Here is a 26,156-nt window from a genome sequence, read left to right on the forward strand (position 1 = left end):
AAAAAAAAAAAAAAAGGTAGAGGGGCCCTTGGGTGGCTCAGTCAGTTGAGCACCCGACTCTTGATTTTGGCTCAGGTCATGATCTCACAGTTTTTATGGGTTCGAGCCCCAAGTCTATCTCTGTGCTGATGTGTATATACTGCTTAGGATTCTCTCTCCCTCTCTGCCCCTCTCCTACTCACATTCTCTCTCTCTCTCTCTCTTAAAATAAATTAAAAAATTTTTTAAAGTAGAAACAATGTAAATAGGGGATTGCTGATAAACAATGTACTGGCAGTTAAAAAAATTTGGTCACGTAAATCATGAAGAAAAAAAGCCAAAAAACAACCTTACAAGTAAACATATACAAAAGAGTAAGAGAAGACATACCTGGACAAGGGCTAAAAAAGCCATCGCATAATAAAAAAGTATGATCTGTCAGGGCAATGGGACTGAGTGAATTTTTCCTTTTTTAAACGCTGGAATTCCAATTATACTGCTACGATACTGGAAGTGTTTTAAAAAGGGTAAAAATTAGATTCTGTATATGAAGGAGCTTAGTAAACAGTAAGTGTCAGGCTGTGTTTGGGCTGTTTTCTGGGGGCTTGCCTGCATGCAGGTCATCACCGAAAGGTGAGTATACCTTCTGTGTTCACCACGATGATTCCCTGTACTCCCTTCTGGCTCTGAAGTCGCTTCAGTGTCTCTTCCACTTCTGCCTGCCAGAGAGAACAAGACCAAAGTTAAGAAGGGCCAGTAAGACTGGATTAACTCCCTCACATTCCTGGCAGATGAATCATACATTTGTCTTCCAATAACAAACAAGTAATACCCAGGCACTCAGCACATCCTCAAAGCCCCCAGGCATGTTCAGAGTGGTCCCTAGGCCATCTCTAGCACTTAAACCCCCAGCATGGGGCAGGTCTACTCCAGGCCCTTTGCCCATCAGGTACTATTACCCCTCCCTACTTAGCTTTTTGGGAGCAGAATATAAATATCATCTTGGAGTACAGACACATCCATGACTCACATACTTGGTACACCTTGGGGACAGGACTCTGATGATTTGAAAAAAACCCAAACAGTGGTGTCTAACAGGAAGGGGACTAAGTTGTCACTGTGGCCCAAAGAGCACAAGTGAAAACATTCTAAAAGAAGAAAAATGACTCTGCTGAGAAGAAAAACTAGTAAACACAAGATAAAAGGGGCCAGCCAGATGTCCGTGGCTGGATACTCCCCTTGTGTGCTTTTGGCTTTGGTGATCTTGCTTGCCTCCTGCCTCCACCAACTACCGGTGTAACACCACTGATAAGTGTCCCCTCCCTTTTTTCTTTTGTCTCTTAACCCCCTGCCATCCCAACTATAAAAGAAGGCCAAGGACAAGGTTTGGGGCTCAGTCTTTGGAGGTGATTCCGCTGGGATGGTACCGGTAAGAAATAAAAGGTCTTTTCTGATTCCCTCAGTGCTTGTCTCTTCCTGGGCGCTGAGTATTTATTTGCTCTAACACTGTGAGGATAAACTCAGTGACTTAATAAGCTAGCATCTGAGACAGTGTGACACATGGCACACAGCCTGGGGAAGGGGCTCATTAACCCTGATTCTCCAGAAACTAGCATATAGCATTTGGGTCCTCACCCTGCCAGCCAGGCCTTCTGTATGAGCACTTCCATTTCTTTTACCCTTCTGTCAACTCTCCATCTCCACGCCCATACCTCCTTATTGCTACATCTTTTTTTACCTTTACAAAGAAATCGAACAAATTCTTCTAGGCCACCTAAGATATCATCTCATCCATGAGCTTTTACTGAGCCCCAACTCAGTGGAGTCTTTGCTCATTTCTGACTCCCCAAACTCTAGACTACCTCTCTAGGAATTACATTAGGTACTGATTTACTTAGAGTTTCTACAATGGTCTGCAGAGTTAGGTGCTGAAAAAACAGCTGCTTAATTGAACTGGACCTAACTCTTTCTGTGGACGAAAACTGGCTTTAAAGTGTGCTTATTTTTAGGAGGCTCCTTCCAGACAGGTCCAGAATCATTAGAAGCTACTCTAAGGCTGAGTTGGTACTATGTTGAAAATAGAGGCTCCATCTGCCTAAAGAAAGTGGTTCCCCACCCCCAAGGGCTAATGAGTTGGCCTGAAGGGGAGGAGCTTCTAAACAGTAGATGGAAATAGCACAATGAATTATTGTTTTCCTAATAGGCACAAGACTGACAGTCCAGTCACTACCACCCACTCCCCAATGATACAAGAATACTCAAATGCTAGAGAGAAGGGCAAACAAGTTCTTCCTACAAAATGGCAAATAGCCTGAAGCCTCATAAATCTGGAGCCTGGGTAAAAGGACAGGGCTAGCTCTGTGGATGGGAGTACAATGTAGTGGGTCATGCATGTATGAGATCATAATTCATTCAACAGACTTTCACTCAGCTCCTATTAAGTGCTATTCTGGAGAGGAGGGGTAAAGTATGATGGTGGTCAATATTACACAGTACTCAATCTGACCTGGTAGCTTTCCTGAAATTCATCCTAAGGAAATAACTTAAAAGAAGAATAGAGCAATACTGCAGGGACATCTGCAGTAGCAAAAAGTATAAAGAGCCAAAAATGCCCAATAATTAGGAAAAAAAAAAAGCTAAATAATGGAATGTGTATCCATTAATAGGACTATAATACACATATTAACAATTGTGATCAGGATATTTATACCACCACAAAAGTATGACATAACATTCAGTGAAAACAGCTAATGCAAAAATAAACTGCTTGATGATATCAACCATATGAAAATAAGAGTTAGAGGGTGCCTGGGTGGCTCAATTGGTTAAATGTCTGACTTTGGCTCAAGGTGTGATCTCACCATTTGTGAGTTCGAGTCCCATGTTGGACTCTGTACTGACAGTTCAGAGCCTGGAGCCTGCTTTGGATTCTGTGTTTCCCCCTCTCTCTGCCTCTCCCCTGCTCTTCTCTCTCTCTCTCTCTCAAAAATAAATAAAAACATTAAAAAACATGAAAGTTAGGACGTTGAAAAAAATAAAAGCCACACTGAGAGCAGGGAATTATAGATAAGGTTTTTTTTTTCTTCCCAAATAGCCTCTTTTTATTGTAGCATATTGTTTCTACTTAAAAACATTTTTAACCCTTCTCCGTGTATACAAGAAAGAGATCTTTAATATGGGGACTAAAAGGCTCTGACCTACTCAGTATCGACAGCCCAGTCAATCTGCAATCAACCTAGAGAAGGGAAAGAAAGCTAAAATCATAGGTGTCAGAACAGAGGTCTGAAATATCCCCTGGAGACTGGAAAGTGGGGCTGAAATGAAAAAGATGAATTATTTCATGACTGTTACATTTCAGCCCCACTTCAGGTATACGGGTACCTTCTATGTGCCAGATATTCTTTTAAGGCCTGAGGATGCTGTAGTGAACAAAATCTAACAAAAAAATCCCTACCTTCATAAAGCTGACATGGAGGGAGGGGCAGACATTGTTAAACAAAGAAACAAGTGAAGTATAAATGTCAGATATAATATGGAAGGGGGATCTGGAATGCAAGGGCTAATGGCAATCTTAAATAAGTGGTCAGCAAAGGCCTCACTAAGGTGATAGTTGAGTAGAAATATGAAAAAAAAAAAAATGAGGGAACTAACGTGGATTTCTAGGGAAAGTGTTCCAGACAACGTGAGGAGCCAATACAAAAGCCCTGAAGTACCATGTTCCAGGACTCAAAGGAACCAGTGTGGCTGAAGTGTAGTGAGCGGCAGGCGACCAGATGAGAGAGGCAGTCATGCTCAGATTAGATTTCAGTGGACGTGGTAGACCACAGCAATGACTTTGGTTTTTAATAGGGATGATACGGGGAGCCACTAGCAGGCTTCAACGTGAGGAGTGACAAGATCTGATGTTTCAGAATGGCTCCAGTTGCCGTGTGGCGAACACACTGCAGAGGGCAGCACAGCCTGTCTGAGCCTGGGCCCTGGCCTGTGCTGCTCTCTCTGAAGGAAGCAACCTTTTCTCCCTCAATCACTGCCTGATATAACTAACTCCCAGCTCTCTGGACTCAACTCCTAAGCCTCCTGCGAGAGACCTTCTCCAATACCTGCCCCTCTTCTGGATACCCTTGGCACCCCACCTTCACAGCACTTACCACAATGGGGTGTAACTAACTGTGCGCGAAACCCAAAGCACCCCAGGAACAGGGACCTAGACTTTATAGCCCCACTACCCACCCAGTATAGACTCAATAAATACTTAATGAGCAAATAAAAAGCGTTTCTACAACTACATTTTACAAAAATCAATCTTTTTAAGTATATGAGGGAAGACATGGCCTTACAGTACCCAAGTAAGTAAGAACTGGGATTTAGGTGGTTTGAAGTTTAATGAGAACCTGCCCCTGAGATCTGGCTTCTTAAGAAGTAAACACACACCAAGAAAGGGAGGACGTACAATTATTCACTGACCTGCTCAGTAGGTCAGGTACTGGGATAAATGTTTTCAGACACCTCTCCCATCTGAATCTTTCATGGTTTGTATAATCTCCACTTTACAATGAGGGAACGGGGATTCAGAAAGAAGAGTTTTGTCTAAGCGTACACAGCAGGTCAAGAGAAGAGCTGAATATACCACTGACCACAACTGATAAGGTCCCTGCCCTCAGAGAGCTCACATTTTGGTGAAGAGATGTTCAAAAAACAAGTAACCAAGATTACTGCAGGGTACAGGGACAGGGCTGGACAGGATGCAGGAGAATGCTACTTTGGCTACTAGTCAGGAACACCTGAGGATGTCATCTTTAAGCCAAGAACTAAATGATGAGAAGGAAGAGTACTCCAGGCAAAGGACTGAAAGCAAAAGCAGTGCACTAGGAACAAGTCTGACATGTTCAAGGAATAGAGAGGACTGGTATTGCCAATGCTTTTTGATTCTTTACTAACTGGTATACACAAATCATATTAACAAAAAGTCAACTTTCTTTAATTTTTAAGAATTATCAGTGAAGCTGAAATGAAACTACTGTTCACATCTCTCCCTTTTGAGTCTTCTGATTTTTCCACATATCTACTCATTTTCAAAAACTTCATATGTTAGAAATATTAGACTTTTGTCCATCATATACATTATACTTCCCTCCCTTTTTCATTTAATCTTATGATTTTTTTCAATAATCAGAAGTTTAAAATTTTTACATAGTCAAATTAAATAAAAATACTTTTCTATAAGACTAGAGAATAGCTTTTCCAACTTGACCCCAACCACCAGGATGGGACTAGGCCTGGATGAGTGGGGACCATGAGGTCTAGAGGGGTCTCCAGGAGACACAAGGTACTAGCTACCTACCTGGGTTCAGGAGAAACTGCTTAAAACTAACCTTAAGTTCAGCCCTAAAAGAGCCAAGAAGAAAAACAAATGTTGCCAAAAAGCCACAAGCAGCAACAGGGACATTTATAGATAGGAAAGGATAGTCCTAGGCAGGCATCCAAGTCATGCCAGCTCTAGCTCAAAGTTTGTCCTTCCTGCAGAGCTAGCCAAGGGGTACCAGAAATATCTGATTTGATATGCAGTCTCCCAGGGTTGACTCACATCTCCAGCTTCCTGTCCTGCTTCTCAGCATCCTGGGTAGTAGATACTACTAACATGGGTGTCTGTATGTTCTTTAGTTCTCAGGTGCGGGTTGCTGACAGATGGAAAAACAAATAGCAGTAAAACTCCAGGATTACTTATTAGTTCAGCACAGGAGGAATAACTATCTGAAGCAAATAATTAACAAAAAAAACTGTGACCAATCTGACTACTAAGCATAAACATTTTAATTTGTATAAAACAAAAATGAATCAAAAGGATAGAAAAAAATTTGATATAACAAATGAGTAATTCTGAAACATCACACAAAATGACTATGAAAAATAGAAAGTCTAGTGCCTGGGTGGCTGGGTCAGTTGAGTGTCAACTCCTGATCTTTCCTCAGGTCATGGTCTCGTGGTTCATGAGATCGACCTCTACGTAGGGCTTTGCACAAACAGTGCAGAGCCTGCATGGGATTCACTCTCTTGCTCTTTCTCTGTCCCTTCCCTGCTCAAGCTCTTTCTCTCTCACAATAAATAAGCTTAAAAAAAAAAAAAAGTCTAAAAGTTAAGTGGGCACTGGTGATGAGCACTAGCTGTTGTATAAGTTAAGTGGGCCAAAAGGATACTAGTAGAAAATACACCTAAGAGAAAATACAACCATAAAGAAAAATGTTCATTGCTTCCTGTAAATAAAAAAATGAAAAATTATAGCAATGCTGAAGTATCTTTTTAAATGCTGGCAGTTATGGCAAACCTGGTACAAAGGCAATCTGACCTTTTGGTAAAGCCACAGGAAAACACTACTGCAAGACCCATAAAAGTATTAGTCCACTGGCCTCAGAAATTCTTTTCCTGAGAATTTCGCCTAAGGAAATAATCTAAGATTTTAAAGAAGAAAAATAGGGGCATCTGGGTGGCTCAGTCATTTGAGTGTCTGACTCTTGATTTTGATTCAGGTTGTGGAGGTCTAAGCCATGCATCTGGCTCCGTGTTGGAATGTGGAGCCTACTTAAGATTCTCTCTCTTCCTTTCTACCCCTCCCTCCCTCGTGCTCTCCCTCTAAAATAAAGTAAAATAAAATAAAATAAGGAAAGCTCTACACATACAGAAGTACTCATCACATCATTATCTCTACTAATTAAGAGTTAGAAGCAACCCCAACATACGTCAGGGGGAATGGTTTGGCAAATTATGGTACAATTATTTGACGATTATGCAGTCACTAAAAAGAATTCATCACAAAGATGATGTAGCAACAAGGCTAAATATCTTTGGATAGTAAAACAAAAAAGAAGAGAATGTACACCTTGAAAAATATGCATATGTGAATCAAGAGGAAGGAGAACATACAGAGTTGAAAATAGTTGTGTGGTGGAGTAAGACTCGATAGTGGATGATTTTTATACCACCATTTTAAACGGCAATTTGGCAGTTTCTACCAAACTGTAAACTATGGATGCCAGAAGTAACACTTCTCGGATTCTACCGTATATCATACATAAACACTAGCACAAGCACACACGCATACACAAAAAGACAATAGTTACTGCAGCATTTTCTAGAGTGGAAAACTGTAAATCACCTAAATGTATACACTGCAATGGAATATTATACAGTCCTTAAAAAGAATGAAGATTTGTATATATTGCCATGGAAAAATGTTTGATATTTGTAAGTGAACAGAGTAAGCTGCAGAAGAAAATCTCTCTCTATACATATCACCTAAAGTAAACTTAATATGGAGAAACATGTATGTTCTAGTTTCATGTGATAAACAGGTTATATGTACATTTGGTTATGCACTACTCAAACCTAGAAGGAAACAGCCAAATGCCAACAGTTGTTTACCGTAGGGGAGTGAGATAGGGACTACATGCACTTTTTACATTACATACTCCAATATACTTGATATGCTTGAATTGCTTAAAATGTGCTTCTAAATGTTTTGCTTTTATGAGTATAAACACACAATAGCATGGTACAGGTTGCAGTAAGCTACCATTTGTGTCAGAAAAAGAGGGAGCATATACATGCCTGTATATGCATGTAGATATATAAAGAACTTTCAACTCTGGAGACTAAGGCTAAGGGTCAGGGTTGGGTGGGAGATTTCTCATGTAGATCCTTTCAGATTATTGTTTTTACTGTGTGTACGTATTACCTGAAATTTTTCTTTACAGTTTAAAAAGTGATGAAAGATGAAAGTTACATGTTTGAAACATTACATGTTTTTAGTGATGTAAACATATTCTTTGTGGTGTAATAATAAATGAAAAAAGCAGAGACCACAATTGTACATTCAGTAGGAGCTAAACTATAAGGGAAAGCTGAAGAAAGACTAGACTATGTTTAATTACTAGGTCACTAGGTCCTTTCTCCTTTTCAACTTTTCTTACGGGCTTTACATTTTTAAATATGTAAGTAAGACATTTACTAAGTCTTTTCAAGTTTCCCCAAGTCGGGAGGATTAGAGAAACCAAACCTATAAAGGCATAAAGAGCCCACACAGTTCCTGCCAGCAGGGTTTTGGGATGCCCAAGGGTGGACCCCGCCGGTTTCTGATTCAGGCACCAAATCCCAGACGCTCGAAGGAACCACAGGGTCAGAAAGGCGTCAATCAAGCTTCTGGGGTTGAAACAACCTCCGCCATTTCCTAGGGGAAGGCATTTAGTTTCACTCCGCTTTAGATTTCAGGTATGCCAAATGAGGATAATGGTCGTATCTACCTCACAGAGCTGTGGTGAGGAGGAAAGCCAAGATAACGTAAAGCGCTCAAGCAGCGCCGGACACAAATTAAGCTTCCAGAAAACCTTATTGTTATTGTTATCGCGCTACAAGGCCCAGGACGCTAGGCTGTGAGGGCCTGTCGGCCAGCCTCCGCATCCCTCAGATCCTTGCCGAGCCCGAGCTCCCGCTTCCGGTCAAGGGCCGGCGGGATCCGGTGGCCCCGCCTCGGTCCCCTCGGTCCCCCGTCCGGGTCTGGAGGCCCGGGCTGCCCTGGTTCCGTCCTCCAGTCAGCTCGGGTCCGGCCCCGCCCCGGCCCGCGGATTCTTAGCCCGGCACTATGAGACGCCCCCGGAGGATGGATGGCTAGGCGCAGAGTGGTGGGCGGTCGTACTCGACCACCTTGCGACCACCAACCACAAGCTCCGGGCGGACACTCACCATCTCCGACCGATCCGGTAGCTCCGCGACCCCGGCACTCAGCTAGGTCCCAGTTACCTTGCCGCGCCTGCGCACAGCACCCTGTCAAAACGGACAGCTCCGGTAGCCTACCAGGATCCAGCGTGGGGCAGGCGGGTCTAGTCAGCTCCCTCAGGGCTCACAGGGAATTTGCCAGGCGCTGTCCCATAGTGAAAAGCAGAGGAACGCTTCAGCTCTGGAAAATTCCCAACTCCCGTGTGAAAAGATGCTGTTTAGTAGTGTCGGAAGAGGCTTTCAACTCTCCACCGAGGTCTGAGCTGGCGCCGGAAGTCCTGGGTGAACGGTTGTGGGCGAGTATGAAGGCAAGAAAGGGGTGTTGCTGACACCCCACGTGTGCCCTGATTAAGGCAAAGTGAGTCGCCGAGCCAAAATGCGCCCAACGCATGGTAAAGTCGGCGAGTGGGACTGGAGTCAGGTGTCTCTGGGGTTTCCAGAGCCTTGGAAATATTCCAGGCAGGTTTTCAGATGGGAGTGGTCAGGGCTAACCTGGGAGTATGCACATGCAGGTTTAGGACTCCGCGCTCAGCGCCATCCCTGGGTTACCTTGGAGAAGCCACTTACAAATCTGTGCTTCCTCATTCTCTCACCTTTCTAAGGTGANTAGAAAACAGAATTCAATGGAGTAAATTTGAAGATATAATTGGCTTTATTATACGAGTCATGAGTGGGCCAACATCCCACAAAGTATACGAAGCTCTACCGAACTATACAAAGATTTTATATAGAGAGGGAAGGAGACGGGAGAGAGATTGAGAGAGATTGAGAGAGAAAGAGAAAGAGAGAGAGAGAGAGAAGAACGCAATTTATTCGCAAGGAACGAATTGTTCAGGCCCTGCTAAGGGAAGAGGAAGGGAAGAGGAAGGGGCCTATCAGTAAAGTTCCCAGTACTGACCGGGAAATTCCATGTTGACAGGTTAAAGGTTACATTGCTGGGGAGGGTGCCAAATTCAACACAGATAACCTAACTTCAATTTGTCATTTCACTGTAGCCTCTAACTGGAGAAGGATTTGGTGCTCCTTTCAGGGGTTTCAGGATCAGATAATAACTTTACAGTGAGGAAACTGGGTAGACATCATCTTAATCAGAGGATCAAGGTTAACAATACTAGTAATGGGATATATACGTTTAGGCAGGCAGGCTTTGGAGTCAGACAGTCCTTTCCAGTTTGCACTCTTGCCACTGAATAACCTCAAATTAATCACTTTGAGCCTTCATTTTATTATTTGTAAAATAGAAATAATCATCCCTGAGAGTGGCAAGGAAGACTAAATGATAGTTGTTCTGGGACTAAGTGAATATAGGCATGGTATTGGTTGCTAGGATAGGGAAGACAAGTAGAAGAGCAGGTCTGGATTAGAAATGACGAAAAAGAACATTATGGAGGTTTTCAAATTTGTAGGCATGACTGCAAATTCTCAAGGTCCTGCCTGCCTTGTAGGGTGCCTTGAGGAAACCCTCTTGCCCACAGCAGCTTTGCTTAATGGTCATTAAGTAAGGAACTTAGTAAGAAACCAACATTGTCCTTCTGAGGTCTCCAATGAAGACCCTCCTCTCCTTGTCAACCCCAACGATTTCCTGGAATCTTTCCTGCAAATGTCCTGACAAAGGACTCTTACAGACACATAAGAATTGATAACGGAAATAGGCTGGGAGTGTGTCAGCAACTTCTGTTCTAGAATTATACAATAGGAGACATTTCCTAAAAGTCCAGCCAGTTAGCCACGGCTGAGTTTTGTTTGATGTTCTTTGTAGGGATTGGGGCCAGAAAGCCAAATAGAAGTTAAGAACAGGGAAAGTTAACTTTCCCTGGAAGATTTCCTCATGCTGGGAGGGAAAGGTCTTCTCCCTTTTTCTTAGTCACAATGAAGCTAGATCTTTCTAGCTGCTTGTATGAAACACTGAACAGGATAGTGTCTACTTCTCAGGACCTGGGAGGGACCTGCGGTTTCTGTCCTCTAGTCCCTATCAGTTCAGCATTAAAAAAAATAATAAATAAAAAATTCTGGGGCTCCTGGGTGGCTCCATTAGTTAAGCATCTGACTCTTGATCTTGGCTCAGGTCATGATCTCATGGTTCATGAGTATGAGTCCCGCATCTGGCGCTGTGCTGACAGCACACAGCCTGCTTGGGATTCTCTAACCCTCCCCTACTCCTTCTCTCTCTCAAATATTTTTTAAAAAAATATTAAAATAAAATCTCATTCCTCTTAGCCTCTTGCCACTGATTCTGTTTTAAATGAGAGCATGATCACCTGGTTTCCTAATAAGAAAAGGTCTACTGAATCTATTGAGCAGGATAGCTCATTGAGGTCAGTCTTGATAACTAGCTCATGGTTTTCTATTCAGCACCCATGCTTGGGTCCTGTCTTACAGCACTCTTACTTGTCTTAGACAAGGAGAGGTCTTCATCTTGGTTCTTTTCAACATAGGCAACACATCCAATCTCACCTCAGTGGATTTTTCCAGTTTTGTTTTTCTACCTACTCTACAGTACAGACCGGCTATAACCTGCTTACTTAAAAGAGAGAGAGGCAGAAATCTATACAACTCACACAGAAAGAAGGCTTTTTTTGCTGCAGGTGAGGAAAACCTCCTTACTCAAGACTAACATTAACAGTGTGCAAACAAAGGACCAAAAAAGTTTAATAATAAACACAAGTCTTACATTTTTTAAGGAAATGCAAGTGAGGCAGCCCCCTGAAGGACCGTTATAAGAGCACTTGACTCCCTGTGATATTTGTAGAGTTACCTGAGTATTTGAAATTACAGTTCAAGAAAACAAAGGAACTCCAGTACAGTTATATACAATCCAGTGCTGCCATTCTGTTTTTAGTAAATGAAAGCAGAGCATATATACAGATAATTTTGTAAGTAACTCAAAGAAAAACAAAAATAAGGGGGCTGGAGATACCAACAATATTAAGCAGAAGTAATTAACCTAAAGAAGTTCAGATGCAGTTACATCCAAAACAGGGATACAGAAACAGAAGTCTAATTCCATGAGTCATCCCTGATAACAGTTTAGATTATTAACCAAATAAATAAAAAGTGGCAGGGTGGGCTTGACTGAAATAGTTCATTTAGGATGAGATCTTTGTGAGCAAGTGAGTCATTTTTCACTTAAATTCTGATGATTTGACATTGATATATCAATCTCTTGACGAAAAATTAGTACCTGCATTTTAAATAGAGTTATTGTAAGTCTTAAGAAATTAGATTCTTCTGCACTCTGATATAAGATCATAAAAGACAGAGGAGGAATTCATTCTTATGAGCTGCTGGATCAGTTTTAAACCACTCTATCTGATGAAACAAGTGAGGTCCTTCCTCCTGACCCAGGCTGTGAAATGCTGCCTTCCCCAATCTCCCAAAAGAGCAGAAGAATAAGGCAATTGCTCATTTTACTTTGTTTTTATTTCAACATAACATGCAGTAAAAAAAAAAAAAAGAAAAGAAAAAAAATTAACAGGATTTATTAGCATTTACAATGCTTACAAAGAAAAAAGACTCTAAAAGCAATTTAGTTCAGATTTCAGAAATCGTTCTAATTGAACACTTACAATAAATCTATTTCCAAATGTTCAGTTTGGACCAAAATTTAAAATAGCATTTGGCAGATAAATTATCTCTGCTGTTTACTTGTAGTATTTTTATATAACCTCTGATTCTTGGGATATCCAGCCCCCATTTTCCTAACACAGCAGGGAAGACATATACATGTGGCCACTTAAATTAAAGGAAGAAATGGAGTAAGGGAGATCCCAGGCTGCAAAAATATATACAAGCATTTACCTTTTCCAGAACTAAACGTTTCTTCCATAAAAATATTAAATAGCCAAACCCTATAGAACTAGGGCCAGGGCTACTTCAAATATAACTATTCTGTATTTTAAAAATATAGGGCAGAAAGCCTTTTGGGTGATATTTATACATTTTCACACATATTTCTAGGTCCCTAAATGAATCATCAAGCATTACGTAGAACAAAAAAAAGTCTACTTTCTTACATTATTTAATTTAATCTTATAAATCTCTAGTAAATATTGTAGATAACTACATTTTAATGAGAATTCACCTCAATAGTAAGTCTTTATAGAAGGCTTAATCTCCATAGCCATATATTACCAAAGTTCAGATTTATATAATGAATGGATAGTTGGCAGACATTCGCTCTGTAAGACAAAGCAATAGCATTTTCCCCCCTACCAACAAAAAGGCAGAGTCCCTACTTTGGAAACAACTAGGGCTTTTAGAGACCATACATTTCCTGGAATATATGGAATAAGAAACAAAATAAAGATAGGGTTGGAGAGAACCTATTCTCCCCCACCTTTACACTAGATGAGGCAACCCTTTTAATCACTTAGGTCTGCTTTATGATGGCAGTGTTTTAGAGTACAGATACACAAGTTTAAAATGTTTTTGTTGCTGTTCCAGGATATAAAAGGACAAATACTTAGGGAACCAAAAACACCCCCCAAAAAATAAAAAAAACAAACAAACCATTTTCTTTCCATATGGAACAGGGGTTTGCTACTCTTTGCTTATTTTTGGCTCAGTGCTACTTGTTCCTGCTATGCTACCGAAACCTACCACAAGTCTCATTTCGTGAATTCTATGAGGCTGTCCTCAGGGTTCAGCTGTGTGTGATAGGCACTCAGCTGGCTGAGGCTTCATCCCACTGTCCATAAAGTCAAACCTCTGACAGCAGCCACCCTGACAGAGTCTAAGCTAGGCCAAGTTAAAAAAATTAGCTACAGAGACATTCAAAGTGCATTTAATCCGATACTAATGGAGCAGTCTGAAATTAAATAGTCACGGGAAAAACAAGGAAAACCTGTTAATATTTTTAGGAATGAAGAGAATATCCAACTCAGGACAATGTAAAGAATGGAAAAGACTACTCCAAGGTGTCAGAGAAATGATAAATTTGAAGACTTTTAATTCACACAGAGAATACATTTCTGTGGTTACTAGAAATGTATTGCTATTAAATGTATTACTCCCTTCTTTTTAGCCAGTACCACAGCTCTCCCTCCCTATGAAAATGTAATGTAGAGGATGTTTCACTGACCTCTCTCTTTGGACTGGAAAGCACTCTAGTTACAACTTCAACTCTCTAGCAATAATTAATAAACTGAAGTTGTTGGATTATGATAAAATTATAGATGCAATTTATATATAAGAACATACAAAAATTGCCAATGATGGCCTTTAATGAATTCAGCTACCACCCTGAAGGAAGCACAGTGTTAATATTTTTTTAAATAAAGTTTAGTATCTTCAAGGAAATTAAAACAATCAAACTTCCAAATGAAGAGAGTTATATGGACATTTGCAGGCTGGGACCAACTTCTCCCTGAATTCAAATTAACACAACTACTTTGTAGAGAGATGCAAGAGTCTTGCATCACTTTCCAGGGATAACAGCAAAATGACACATGGATTCATGCTCTGGGAAGAAAAAACAACAGTCAGGCCAGGCTAAAATGAGAGGGAGAGCACAAGCCAGAAGTTTGCTCATATCCCCAGAAGCTGGGTTAAGTTTGTACTTTTAACTAATACCTCTTACCAAGAGGCTTAACAGAAAGATCTTACATATTTCATTTACCAAGGGACTTCCCTGAATTATCTGCAGAAATCTCTAAAAGAAAAAAATCTATTCCCAAGTGAGACTTTTGACACATGTATACAAAATTGTTGTTAAGGTAATAATCTAGTGGAATAAGACAAGGCAGATTTCATTGCTGTGTTAAATCTCATGTTAAGTAAGGTTCGACTAGTCATTTGCAATCTGATTTCTGGAAACATGAAACAGAAATCCAGAATCACTGGGAACTAAATCTCAATGATAACACTAATTTACTTACACTCAAATAACTCTCTAAACAGTCACAGCCCAATTTTACAACAAGATGTGCAACAAGCAGGACAAACATTGCAAATAAGTTCTTGTCCTTTGGTGGCACAAGTTCTCGGAAGTTACTCTTGTCCAAATCCTTCTGTTTCTTCAATGGCAAATAACAGCTTTTCCTTCAGTTGCTCATAGCTCTTGTAGGGAGGCAGGTCCAGGCGGTTAAAACTAAAAGTAAGAATTGTTAGCTTGAGAAAAGGAAATATATAAAGAATCATATGAGCAGTGTAGTATATACCACCACTGGTTTTAAAGTAAGGCAAAATTGGGTTCAAATCCCAGCTCTGTCACTGGGCCTTTGAACAAGTGCTTTTACCTTTCTGAATTTTGGTTTCTTTTTTGGTAACATGGGAGTAACAGTATTTACTTTTCAGGGTAGAGTGACAAAGTAACAAGTATATGTACAACAGAAGACCAAGTACATAGCAGGTATTGAGTAAAATGTTAGTCTTCTCATGCTCTCCCAGTCACCCTAATCTAGGTCAGTATCTGTAAAGGGCTAGATGGTAAATATTTTAGGCTTTGTGGGCCACAGGTCTCTTATCAGAAGGTTTTAAGTACAGATCTTCCTCAACTTATGATGGCATTACATCTGGATAAACCTAAGAGCTGAAAATATATTAAGATCATTTTTGACTTAACATCTAACTTACCAAACATCATGGCTTAGCCTAGTCTGCCTTACATGTGTTAAAAACACCTTCATTAGCCTACAGTTGGGCAACATCATTGAACACAAAACATTTTGTAATAAATGGTGGAATAAAGTGAAAAACAAAATGGTTGTATGGATATAGAATGGTCTAAGTGTACTACTGGTTGTTTACCCTCATGACTGTGTGGCTGATTGGGAGCTGCAGCTCACTGCCACTGCCCACCATCACAAAAGAGTATCATACCACATATTGCTACCCCAGGAAAAGATCAAATTCGAAACTTGAAGTACAGTTTCTACTCAACATGTATCACTTCTGCACACCATCGTAAAGTCAAAATATCTTAAGTCAAACCATTTTAAGTCCAGGATCATTTGAATACTACTTTTAAGAAACAATTTTCCACTGTAATATCTAACATTCTATTCCTATGGAATTTATCTGTCCTATTCTTAGAGAGTTTTTAAAGGGTGTCTTTTAATTTGGGACTGTATTATGTCATCTTCATAAGGTAAAAGGTAGTAAATTTGCCATAAGACCTGGCCCTTCTGCTGTATTTTTAGCTTAAGGCCTAGGCAGATGTTTTACATAAGAATGCTATCCATAAAGCATAAGTATGCTATCTATAAATTTACATTGTGAGTTCTTGAAAATGAAACCATGGAACTTGACAAAGGCTGGTTTTCATATGTGACTGAGATAACTGTTCATAGGAGTGTAATGGCACAATATGTTCCAAGTTTGAAAAAAAAAAAAAAAGAGACAAGAGGTCAAATAAAAAATGTATTGTAGGGCACCTGGGTGGCTCAGTCATTAAGCATCTGACTTCAGCTGAGGTCATGATCTCACAGTTCGTGAGCTTGAGCCTCGCACTGGGTGAGCACAAGCCCTGCTTCAGGTAAAACATGAGCCCCTGGTGAGCCCCACTTCTCTCTCTCTTTGCACCTCACTCACCTGTGCTCTCTCTTTCAAAAAAAAAAAGTACTGCACATGTATACAAGATGAATGTACAAAAATCAACTGTATTTCTATATACTAGCATTGAATAATCTGAACAATCTGAAATGAAATTAAGAAAGCAATTCCATTTATAATAGCTTCAAAAAGAATAAAATACAGGGGCGCCTGGGTGGCTTAGTCGGTTAAGCGTCCGACTTTCACTTAGGTCATGATCTCGTGGTTCGTGGGTTCAAGCCCCACGTTGGGCTCTGTGCTGACTGCCAGCTCAGAGCCTGGAGCCTGTTTCAGTCTGTGGCTCCCTCTCTCTCTGACCCTCCCCTGCTCACACTGTCTCTGTCTCTCTCCTAGAAATAAATAAAACATAAAAAAAAAAAGAATACTTGGGGTGCCTGGGTGGCTCAGTTGGTTGAGTGTCCGACTTCTGATTAAGTCATGATCTCACAGTTCGTGGGTTGGAGCCCTGCGTCGGGCTCTGTGCTGACAGCTAGCTCAGAGCCTGGAGCCTGCTTCTGATTCTGATTCTGTGTGTCCCTCTCTCTCTCTGCCCCTCCACTGCTCATGATCTGTCTCTTTCTGTCTCTCAAAAATAAATAAATGTTAAAAAAATTTTTTTTTAAAAAGGGTATAAAATAAAATACTTCCACTGCCAAACTGATTTACCCAGTCAAAGCAATTTGTATCAAAATCCCAGCTGACTTCTTTGCAGAAATGGGACAAGGTGACTCCTAAAATTCATAAGGAAATCCAAAGGACTTAGAATAGTGAAAACAATCTTGAAAAAGTTGGAGAATTCATTCCTCCAAATTTCAAAACTTTTTACAAAGCTACAGTAATCAAGACAGCGTGGTACTGCCATTAAGGAAAGATGTACAGATCAACAGAACAGAACTGAGAATCCAGAAATAAACCCATGTATTAATGGTCAATTAGTTTTCAACAAATGTGCCAAAGTTGTTTATTTATTTTTAATTAAAAATTTTAATGTTTATTTACAAGAGAGACAGGGGTGAGTGGGGGAGGGCAGAGAGGGGGGGAGACAGAATCTGAAGCAGGCTCCAGGTTCTGAGCTGTCAGCACAGAGCCCGACGTGGGGCTCAAACTCATGAACTGTGAAATCATGACCTGATCTGCAGTTGGCACTTAACTGAGCCACCCAGGCACCCGATTTATTTTTAATTTTTTAATGTTTGCTTATTTTTGAGAGAGAGAGAGAGAGAGAGGAAGAGAGAGAGAGAAAGAGAATGTGAATGGGGGAGGGGCAAAGGCAGAGGGAGACACAGAATCTGAAGCAGGATCTGGGCTCTGAGCTATCAGCACAGAGCCCGATATGGGGCTTGAGCTCATGGAACGTAAGATCATGACCTGAGCTGAAGTCAGATGCTTACCTGACTGAGCTACACAGGCGCTCCCAAAGTTGTTATTTTTAAAAAGCCACTTGTATATATACATGCATAGAAATATAAAGGAACAGACAATAAAACAAGTAAATAAGGCAGATGGGGAAAATAAAGGAATATCAAGCAGATCACTGAAACGTCTCACAAAATAAAGTTCAAATATTGTTGATATTAGGTGGGATTCCAACATACTGCATTTGAATTAAGATTAGGGTTTGTTTTTAGTTCTGTACATTTTTGGAAATGTGGTTAAACTGCATTTATAATGAGAAAATAATATTTCTGTTCTCTCAAAAGCTATCTAGGCTTGATTTCTTCTGCCTTCAGAAAAAAGTTAAAAGTTTTCTTAATATCACATTTAAAGGAAGCCTGGGTGGCTCAGTCAGTTAAGTGTCCAACTTCAGCTCAGGTCATGATCTCATGGCTCCTGAGTTGAGCCCCACGTCAGGGTCTGTGCTGACAGCTCAGAGCCTGAAGCCTGCTTTGGATTCTGTGTCTCCCTCTTTCTCTGCCCCTCCCATGCTCGACCTCTGTCTTCCTGCTTCTCTCTCAAAAATAAACATTAAAAAAAAAAATTCAAGGGTGGGAAATGGGACTGACTGCACGGGGGCATAAAGGAACATTTTGGAGTGACAGAAATAACCTAAAACTGGTTGACTGTTACTACTCTGTAAATCTACTAAATATCACTGAATTTAAATGAATATAAGCTTATGATCTTTAGTAGTTTTATGGTATATAAATTACGCTTTAATAAAGCTATTAAAAATAAATCAACACCATGGGGAAAATATTTCATTTCTCATTTCCAACAGGGTTTAATGTCTACATGGTAACTGGGAAAAGGCTATTTTTTCATCTCTTTCTGATTTTACTTACCAGGTATGACTTCTGGGTAACCAGTTTTCTTTCCCAACTTTTTCAATGCAGAATTTCTGTGGTCCATTGCTCCCTAAAACAGTGAAATCAACAGTTTGATACTCAGTGGTTCAAATTGTGACCCCCTCCGTTCAGCAGCATCAGCATCACCAGGAAGTTATTAGAGCCACGAATACATAGGCCCCACCCAAAGCCTATTGCACTGAATCAGAACCTTTGGGAAAAGACTCCGCAATGTGAACAAGCTTCCGGGTGATTCTGATTCAGAGTGCTAAAGTTTGAGAACCATTTTTTCAATGTATGCCCAAGAGAAGAAAATGCATTTTTTTTTATTTTTAAGAAAATGTAGTTTTATCTAGCATTCCTTTGCCAGAATAACAGAATGCTATAAATAAAAATAGAACACCCAAAAAGCTTAATTTTAGCTTTTAAGCACAGTAGGGAAAATGCAACCCACTGTCTTAAACAGTAAAACTTGATTTAAATATTAAATTGTTAAAACTTTATAAAATGTAAACAACCTAGTGAATTCAGTATTAACAATGCTTTTGCTTGGGGCATTTGGATGGCTTACTCAGTTAAGCATCTGACTTTGGCTCAGGTCATGATCTCACAGTTTGTGGGTTCAAGCCTCACGTAAGGCTCTGTGCTGACAGCTCAGAGCCTGGAGCCTGCTTCAGATTTTGTGTCTCCCCCTGTCTGCCTTTCCCTCACTCATACTCTGTCTCTATCTCTCAAAAATAAACAAACATTTAAAAAAATTTATAAAAACAAAAACAAAAACAGAATCGGGGCACCTGGGTGGCTCGGTTTGTTAAGTGTCTGACTTCGGCTCAGGTCATGATCTCGCAGTTTTCGTGGGTTCGAGCCCCACATAGGGCTCTGTGCTGACAGCTAGCTCAGAGCCTGGAGCCTGTTTCCAATTCTGTGCCTCCCTCTCTCTCTGACCCTCCCCTGCTCATGCTCGCTCTCTCAGAAATAAAAAAAAAAAACATTAAAAAAATAGATACAGAATCAAAAATTAAAACAAATAGGAAATGAAAGGATCTTAATGAATTTCACTATTAAAGGCTATTTTACAAGTATGTCATACCATCCTGAAAGTTTCTAAAACTTTATGGAATGTTAAGACATCAAGTTGTATACATTATATACACTCAAGTTATTTTGGGTTGCCTGTTGTTTTCAATCTTATTCTAACACTGTCCCTAAACCAAGTAAGTTCTATATAGACTCTTGTACCTATGTTACTATTTTCAACCCATTTCAACTTTCAAACAGTATGATCTCTGAGGACGTTTTAATCTATCAGAGCCTTGGCCTGTGGTAGAATTTCATCACAGACATTACCTCATTTTTCTCCACTTTCATCATCTGTAATTTATTTTGGCAGGTCTATTATCCTTACTCCATTTAGATTATTTCCCTCTTTTTCTTATATTTACTTAAGTCAATTATTTCTTGCTCTGTTCATATTCTAGTGTTTCTTATACAGAAAGCTTTCTGATCTTATCTTAAACCCAAACCTTTTTAAGTAAGAACAAGTATTTACTAGTGTATTCTAACAGTTGTTCCCAAATATACGTGTATCAAAATAAATATTTCATTATGAGTCACTTCTTAAAAATTTTAGTTGTTGCTTAAGTTTATATCTATTTTTTTTAGAGATTATAGACACTTCATTTCATATCTACCAATTTCATTCCAGAATATTAAAGAGGATGTTATAAATAGAAATGGGATGTCAGAGCTGTCAAGCGTTGAAAACTATCACATTAAATCATATACTTCATTCTTATAACTTTCTCTTCCTACACTGACTGGAAGGTTCAACCAGATGGCCTCTAACATTGTATGAAGCACAATCTCGTTTCTGCTTTCCACAGGTATCCTCCTGTGTTGTTTTAAACAGCTCCACCCAACTCCAAACATTATTCCCAAGAGCAGACCTAGTTCTTATCTCTTCAATGATTAGATCTAGTTTATACTGAAGCTTGTACCATTTTTTTCCCTCATTTTGGCCATTACCTTACTTCCCCAACCACCAACATGGTTTTCCTTTTTCAATCTAGAGAGCATTTTTGAACGTGCCTCTCTCCAAAAACTTACTTAGTAATAATCCTTCTCTGAGACCTTGCTAGCACTGGATTAAAAATCTCCTTTCATATTGCTTGAGAAACCAGAATATTTATTTCTCCTCTTCTTTCTCTGGACTCTCCTTTAAGTCTGCCTCTAGGCTATTTCTGTTTCATCCTTAAATACAGGTGTTTCTAAGCATCAGCCTTCTACTCTTTATATTCGATTTCTGCATAAGCCAACCTATTCTAATAGCTTCAAGTGTCACTGCTCTGATGACCCTACTTTCCCTCTGTACTCTTACCTCTAAACTCATACTTTAGCAACACCTGTTAAACTGCCCCTCTGCTCCCTGGTTTATTTGGTTGTCTAGCAGTTGCCTTGAACTCAAGAGGTTCTAAGCTACTCATTTATCTTCCCTCAACACCTCTAAACCATGTTCTTTACACTTCACAACACTGTTTATCCATTTTCGAAACATGGTTTTATCCTGGACATTCTTCTTTTATATTTCATTTTCTGTTCAAGTCCTTTTCTACTTTTGGAACCTCTCTAGCATTTATCCCGTCTTTTCCATCTCGATTTCCATCGCCTAAGATCAGGTTCTCACCACTGCTCCAATATTTTCTTCCTACGCATGCTATACCTTGCTATCAAATCTTCCTAATATGCAGCTTCAGCAAGTTTTCCTCTCTTCAAAAAGTTCCATAGCTTCCAAAACCCCCAGAATAATGTCCAAATTCTTCTGGTCTAGCTTTTAAAGTAACTGTATCCGACACTGCCTACTTAGTTCTTCAATTCTGACTCTGCTTCAGCTGAAGCACGCTTAAGGATCACAACTTCTATTCTCCTACGGTACGTGGCATAATGCTGGTACTAAAGATTTGAATTTACTAAGTTATTATCAGTCACAAAAGTATTTCCATGGTCATTCATTTCCAAGTAACACACATTTTGATCAGTGACTACTATGTGACAAGCACTATGCTAGACACCAGAAATAAAAAGATGATGATGATAGAGCTCTGTATCTCAAGGAGCTGCAGGGATAATAGAGAAGAGTATTAAATACATCATTTAAATAGAGTATAATACAACCAACAATGCCTGGCTCATAGAAAAAACACTAAAATGTTTGCCAAATGACTGAATGAGCAAACAGATTTACATAAAAGATCACTAAGACCAGTATTCTATGAAGTTAAAATGTGGGATCTAGTCTTAAGATTAAAAATCTCTAGAGGTAAGGACTACAAAGTGATTTAAAAGTTTACACAAATCCAGGTTAACTAAGACTAGTTAGGAAAATGGCTATTCTTTTCTTTGTTATTCCTGAGAAGCTATACACACTGATTTGAATTTAACAGCAGTATGATAGACAATTTTCTGTATAGGAAAAGCGATCCTGTATCACATACCCATGAGGTCAGCAAATCCTCCAACTGGCAATCGGCAGGTTCCCGTAACAAACTGCAGAAGTCTCATTCTCTTCTCATTATCAATTTCTTTAACAAACTGTTTTAAAAAACACACAAGTAAAGAGATATATAGGTCCTATGTTACATGTAGCATAAACAAGAATGAAAAACAAGAATGAACTCCCACTGTTCAATGGACTAGATAATGACTATAACCACTGCTGTGTCCATGTTTGTCAAAGCCCTGTTAACTTTCCCCCTACGTAAATCTTTGGACCACATCCTTTTAAGGAGATAGAAAAAGAAGGGTGCCTTGGATATAAGAGCTCCCTACTCATGAAGTCTCAAGATTAGCTTTTACAGAGCAGCTCCTTCTTCCCGCCCACCCCCTACCTCCCAGATCTGTCCTATAGGATGTTCATATGGTTACAAAGGACACAGAGCCTGAGTCAGTATGAGCTTTTTGGTTTTACGAACCAATGAAATCAAGTTTGTAGAATTCTGACCCAGATATATCACAATAACCTCCTTCTCTCAATGTTCTCTAGGTTTTGGTGCAGATATACACTGCCAGAATCAGGTGGCTTTTAACTCCTACAACTCTGACTCAAAACGTTAGGTTTCTGGAGGATGCTTTCTAGCCTGTAGCACAAGTATTTTGGCCCAGCCTAATATTTTTTTGTAAATTTTTATCGTATTGTACTACTGTCAAATATTTTTAAATTCTAATCTTATTTGCTATAGAAGCTTGGTTCATCTGAGTTTCTTATGAATTTATTTACATAAGTAGCATGCATTTTATTTTTTTAATGTGGTAATAAAATATATATAACACAAAATTTTACCATTTTAAGCAACAATTCAATGGCATTAAGTACGTTCACACTGTTGTGTAACCATTACCATGATTTCCAGAATTTTATCATCTTAAACAAAAACTGAATTTATGAAACTTATTACCTCCTCATTCTGCCCACTCCCAACAGCCTGTTAACCTCTATTCTACTTTCTATCTCTATGAATTTGCCTATTCGAGATACTTCATATAAATGGAATCATGGAATCATATAATATTTGTCCTTTTGTGATTGGTTTATTTCACTCAACATTATATCCTTAAGGTTCACCCCTGCTGTAGCCTGCCAGAATTTCCTTTCTCTTTAAGGCTGGGTAATATTCCATTGTATACGTATATCACATTTTGTTTATCCTTTCGTCTGTTTCATCATGGACATTTAAGTTGCTTTCACCTTTTGGCCACTGTGAATAATGCTGTTGTGAACATAGGTATAGAAGTATGTGTGGGTTTTTTTTTTTTTAATGTTTTTTATTTATTTCTGAGAGAGAGAGAGAGAGACAGCATGAACAGGGGAGGGTCAGAGAGAGAGAAAGGGAGATACAGAATCTCAAACAGACTCCAGGCTCTGAGCTAGCTGTCAGCACAGAGCCCGACACGGGGTTCGAACCCACGAACCATGAGATCATGACCTGAGCTAAAGTCGGATGCTTAACCAACTGAGCCACCCAGGTGCCCCTATAAATATGTGTTTGAGTATTGCTTTCACTTCTTTTGGGGATACCTAGGAGAATTGCTAGTCATACTAATTTCTATCTTTAACTTTTCGAGGAGCCATCAGACTATTTTCCAAAGTGGAGCACTATTTTATATTCCCACCAGCAATACAGGAGAGTTCCAATTTCCATTATAGGAGAGTTCCAACATCCTCAACAAGGATGATTATTTTCTATTTGGTAATAGCCATGCTAGTAATGGATATGAAATGGTATCTCATTTTGCTTTGACTTGCACTTCCCTAATGATCAGTGATTTGTGCATCTTCTCAAGTGCTTATATCAGACATTTTTTGAAGACACCATTATGATTCCAAACGAGTTCACCCTCTTAAATTTTGCCTTCTGAACATTATATAATTCTTAATAAGGTAGGAATGATGAAAACCATACTTTAGGCTGTTCTAAAACATTCCAAAAGCATTTAGATCAAATGCAGGGGAATCATCATATAGAGTTGTCTTATCCTCTGGGCAAAGGTGCAAAGTATGTTTTGCTTACTCAGCAATAGTCTTTCCAGTATAATTAACATACAGCGCTTTATTAGTTTCAGGTGTATAATAAAGTGATTCAGCACTCCTATACATTACTCAGTACTCATCACGATAAGTGTATTCTTAAGCCCCTTCACCTATTTCACCTGTATCTCATGCATCTCCCCTCTGGTAGCCACCAGTTTATTTTCTCTAGTTAAGATCCATCTGTGTTGTTGCAAATGGCAAGGTTTCATTCATTTTTTTTTTTTTTAAGATTTCATTCTTTTTTGTGGCTGAGTAATATTCTATATATATGCGTGCGCACACCCACATCCACACATATCTTTTCTTTATCCATTCATCTATCAGTGGACACTGATAATTTGGGTTGCTTCCATAATTTGGCTATTATATAATCTATCCATTTATTGTAATGCATAGGATGGAATGAGGGGCCTGAATAAAGTGATACATTTTGTTTCGTGACTTTTTTCCATTTATGGTAAGCAATTTCTAAAAAATTATAATGTGCCTGCCAATAGAAATAAACTGAGACAAACCTGCCAAAACCACATGATTTGTTTGCTTGTCCTAGTGTAGTGACGGTAGATGGCATGTCTTTGCCAGTCATTCAAATCAATCTCTTGCATTCCACATAAAAGGACCTTTGGAGATTAAAAAAACAAAAAGATTTCTTTAGATAACTGTACAACCTATATAAAAATGCTTGATATTCAGAAGAAAAGACTACTATTCAACAACTCTCAAAAAACAAATTAATCAAGAGGCTTTAGCTTATAACCTGTCATCAGGAATTGGGTCCACATTACTTATGAAGGCTGAGTTTTATATATACATATATTCAGGTAAATAAGTCACTCACAGTAGAGAGGTTCTGATAGTAACACTTTTCTTGGGGGTAACATTTTCATATACTTGGATAAATCATGGACTTTTTAAATGACCAGGGATGCTTCAAAATCCTGCCAGCATAAAAAATACTACTTCTACCTGAAAGATGAGAAAGTGAGCTGAAAGCAGACACCTGAAGGCATTATTTACCAGCATGCTGCAGAGGATATAAGAAAAACGCATTACCTCTAATTCCTTTGCATCAAAGTATTGCAAATACTGCTGGGGAAGAATTTCATTAAAGCCCTCAAAGAAGGCTTGTGTCTGTTCTTCAACACCTCGAGACAACCTCCATTCAGCTACCATTCTGGTAAATAAATATTAAAAAAGCTATCAGGAAGTTTAGATTTTATCTTTGAATTCTGAGTGTAAAAATAATTTTTATAAACTTTATTATGAAAAATTTCAAATATTTATAAAAGTAGGATATAATGAACCCTATATCCCAGCTTCAAAACAACACCAATCTTATTTCATTATGCCGCTACCCATACCCTAGATATCATATACTTTCATTTTTTTTATATACTTTCATTTTAAACATAAATAATTCAGCATGTAGCTCTAGAAGTCTCTTTGAAAACAGCCACAATTCTATTATCACACAAAAAAGTGAATAGGAATTCCTTTATAGCCAAGTATTCAGTGCTCAAATTCTGATTGACTCAATTTTTGTTAAACATACTGCCTCAATCAAAATCTAAAAAGGGTTCATACATTGCAAACATCTCTTAAGCTTCTTTTAACTTACAGGTTTTCCCTTAGCATTCTTTTCGATGAAAATACTTTTAATGAAAATTTTCTAGTAGATACTCCAGATTTCAATTTACTTTAAAAATTTTTTTTAAAATAAAATAAATTTTCACATTTTTTTGAGATAGAGAGAGAGAGAAATGAGAATGCAAGTGAGGGAGCTGCAGAGAGAGGGACACAGATTCCGAATCAGGCTCCAGGCCCTGAGCTGTCAGCAGAGCCTGACATGGAGTTTGAATCCATGAACTATGAGATCATGACCTGAGCTGAAGTTGGATGCTCAACTGACTGAGCCACTCAGGTGTCCCCCCTTTTTAACAATTTTAATGAGGAAGCAAATATGTGTATTTTAGGCATTTGATCAGCTGATGATAACTTAAGTCCTAAAGTTT

At 39.2% G+C, this 26,156-nt stretch overlaps 2 protein-coding genes across 4 annotated transcripts in view; both read right to left on the bottom strand.

Moving 5' to 3' along the window:
* Window positions 1-8,813, bottom strand: part of DYNLRB1 (dynein light chain roadblock-type 1) — a 20,449-nt gene extending 11,636 nt beyond the window's left edge. The window contains exons 1-2 of the mRNA XM_077769303.1: window positions 8,713-8,813; window positions 623-698 (exon numbers count right to left, since the gene is read on the bottom strand). Of these exons, the coding sequence (XP_077625429.1) occupies window positions 623-698; window positions 8,713-8,715 (79 nt within the window). The 5' untranslated portion in view covers window positions 8,716-8,813. The remainder of the gene's footprint in view (window positions 1-622; window positions 699-8,712) is intronic.
* A 565-nt stretch (window positions 8,814-9,378) lies between these two features.
* ITCH (itchy E3 ubiquitin protein ligase) overlaps window positions 9,379-26,156 on the bottom strand; it is a 142,703-nt gene continuing 125,925 nt past the window's right edge. For 2 of the 3 annotated variants that reach the window (XM_077769304.1, XM_077769305.1), the window contains 5 exons: window positions 25,198-25,318; window positions 24,660-24,764; window positions 22,052-22,148; window positions 18,558-18,630; window positions 9,379-14,833 (listed from right to left, as the gene is read on the bottom strand). In XM_077769304.1, the coding sequence (XP_077625430.1) occupies window positions 14,734-14,833; window positions 18,558-18,630; window positions 22,052-22,148; window positions 24,660-24,764; window positions 25,198-25,318 (496 nt within the window). In that variant the 3' untranslated portion in view covers window positions 9,379-14,733. Of the gene's footprint in view, window positions 14,854-18,557; window positions 18,631-22,051; window positions 22,149-24,659; window positions 24,765-25,197; window positions 25,319-26,156 lie in introns of all 3 variants that reach the window. The other variant, XM_077769306.1, reaches the window with a different exon arrangement.

Source organism: Crocuta crocuta, unplaced genomic scaffold, assembly GCF_008692635.1.
Source record: "Crocuta crocuta isolate KB4526 unplaced genomic scaffold, BGI_CrCroc_1.0 scaffold445, whole genome shotgun sequence".
Lineage (NCBI taxonomy): Eukaryota > Metazoa > Chordata > Mammalia > Carnivora > Hyaenidae > Crocuta > Crocuta crocuta.